The sequence below is a fragment of the Oncorhynchus gorbuscha genome, linkage group LG22, assembly GCF_021184085.1.
Source record: "Oncorhynchus gorbuscha isolate QuinsamMale2020 ecotype Even-year linkage group LG22, OgorEven_v1.0, whole genome shotgun sequence".
NCBI classification, from domain to species: Eukaryota; Metazoa; Chordata; class Actinopteri; order Salmoniformes; family Salmonidae; genus Oncorhynchus; species Oncorhynchus gorbuscha.
Window position 1 is genome coordinate 18801895 of NC_060194.1, and position 2570 is coordinate 18804464.

General features: G+C 42.0%; 1 gene segment (V, D, J or C); it reads left to right on the forward strand.

Moving 5' to 3' along the window:
- The first annotated feature begins 400 nt into the window (after positions 1-400).
- On the forward strand, positions 401-1421 carry LOC124009089. The segment is given in 4 exon segments: positions 401-527; positions 719-958; positions 1224-1303; positions 1407-1421. Coding segments are annotated over 4 exon segments (375 nt in total).
- Positions 1422-2570: the final 1149 nt, after the last annotated feature.

The following is a 2570-nucleotide window of genomic DNA, read 5'->3' on the forward strand; positions in this document are numbered from 1 at the left end:
ATAAATATACGTGTATGTGATTGATTGATTGATAATCCTGTGCCCTGGAGCCCACAGTGACAGGAAACACAACTTCATCACACAAAAAGAAGCCAGTCTGACACACAAATGAACCTAATCCTTATCAAGAGTGATCAAATATTATAACATTTGTATTATAAGTTTTATTTGCAGATTGTACATATGGTTTAGCATGGTATAGTATTGTAGATCTAAAAAATGGAAAATTAAACAATAGCATTCCCTAGACATTTCCAGATAGAAATTACGTCTAAAATAATCTGAGGAGGAGGCCAATAGGAACTAAAAACCCTTAACCACAAACCACAGAAGAAGAGATACATATCCAGTTATCAGAGGAGGGGCCTCAAAGTCAAACGCTGATATAGGCTGGGTGGACCTGCAACCATGAGGATGTCTCTGTAGAGGATCTACTCAGCTCTCTCACTGTCTTATCTCTCAGTTGGTTTATCTAGTCTGTGTCAGGATGTCACTCATATTACTGTTGCTCCTCTCAGCATTTGTAGGTCAGTGCTGAATTCTCATCTTAAACCAAATCATATTTTGAAAACGAAATGATTGTAGTACCTAAAAGTTTATATTCTTACTCTTCACTTGTCTTTACATGATAGGGGAATCTAATCCAGATATTTTCCATTGACCGTTCAATTTAATTCGGATTTACATGAACTTAATGACAATACTTATGTTGTTGCAGGTGATAGTATGGAGCAGGAAACAATAACTCCAGTGAAGCCTGAAGTCAATGCTCTCCAAGGAACAGACATCACTCTCTCCTGCAACTACAAGGGCAACATTATCAATCTACAATGGTACCGTCAATACCCCGGATCCAGACCAGAATGTCTTCTTTGGATCCTACAAACCAGCATGTATGTACAGAATACATCCATTACAACTCCACGACACACTGGTAGACTGAATGAAGAAAATACCGGTGTTGTTTCATGAGCAATTAAATGTATGTGTTTTAAAACCATTGTCTATGAGGTGTCAGTTGTGAGGACCTCACTCTACACAAGAAAAAGAGTACTGTCTGGAGAGATTCCCTGTTACTACTCCAGAACAGCTACTGCGGGTGACGAATTCTATTAGAATCACCAAGACACAAAGGCCAGAGTTTCTCCTGCACATCTCAGGATCAGAGTTTATAAAGAAAGCAGATCTTTTGAACACTTGAATATCTGCAAAACTGAATGAAGTGAAAAACCATTTGGATCTGGAGATCTCCTCTGCTGTAGTGACAGACTCTGCTCTGTACTACTGTGCTGTGATAACCACAGTGACAGGAAACCTACACACACTGTACAAAACCTCAGCACGGACCACATCAGCAGGAATTTATCCAGTTTCTTTATGAACTTGTGTCTAACCCTTTTTTTTAGACATCAAAGCACTAATGAATGATGATAACAGTCTACTGTAAATAAAGCTTACGAGTCAAATGTTTCACTTGTTCTTAATTTGATTTGAGCATTGACAGATTCTGTTAATTTGATGCATATTCCTATTCTGCTACAGTCAGGCATTTAAACCTCAACATATACATATAGTATGCATTCATTATGTGACATCATTGTTCTCAACATGGACCTGCTCAGTGGTTTGGTCCTCTGGTGGTAAATCCATGTTCTGCACTCTTAACAAGAGCATAAACATACAGTAGCTAAAGCTACGTAACTGCCTGTTTTAGGCCAGGCAAACATAAAAAGGCTCTTACACTGTTTTGGTCTCGGTCAATAGATATGAAAAGGAATTAAAGTTTGCACATGTATTGTCGTGTAACATAGGATGGATGTAACTCTTACCTCCACCTTCCTCTGCTGGCTGCGACGTCTTTCAGCTCTCTCCCTCCTCTTCCTCTTCCCGTCCTGTTGACTCTCTGTCTTCTTGGCCTCCTGCTCTCTCCATCTCTGAACCCGGCTGCACAGTATTCTCTCTTATCAATGGCGGTTATGATATCGTTTAGGACCTTGAGCGTGGCTGAGGTGCACCCATTACCAGCTCGGAAACCAGATTCCATAGTGGAGGAGGTACGGTGGGATTCGAAATGGCCGGTGATCTGTTTGTTAACTTGGCTTTCGAAGATTTTAGAAAGGCAGGGCAGGATGGATATAGGTCTATAACATTTTGGGCCTAGAGTGTCTCCCCCTTTGAAGAAGGGGATGATCGCGGCAGCCTTCCAGTCTTTGGGGATCTCAGACGATACGAAAGAGAGGTCGAACAGGCTGGCAATTGAGGTTGCAACAATTTTGGCTGGTAATTTTAGAAAGAGAGGATCCAGATTGTCTAGCCCAGCTGATTTGTAGGGATCCAGATTTTTCAGCTCTTTCAGAACATCAGCTGTCTGGATTTGGGTGGAGATGCGGGGGGCTTGCGCAAGCTGCTGCAGGGGGTGCTGAGCTGTTGGCCAGGGTAGGGGTAGCCAGGTGGAAAGCAATGCCAGCCGTAGAAAACTGCTTATTGAAATGATCGATTATCCCAGATTTATTGGTGGTGACAGTGTTTCCTATCCTCAGTGCAGTGGGCAGCTGGGAGGAGGTGCCCTT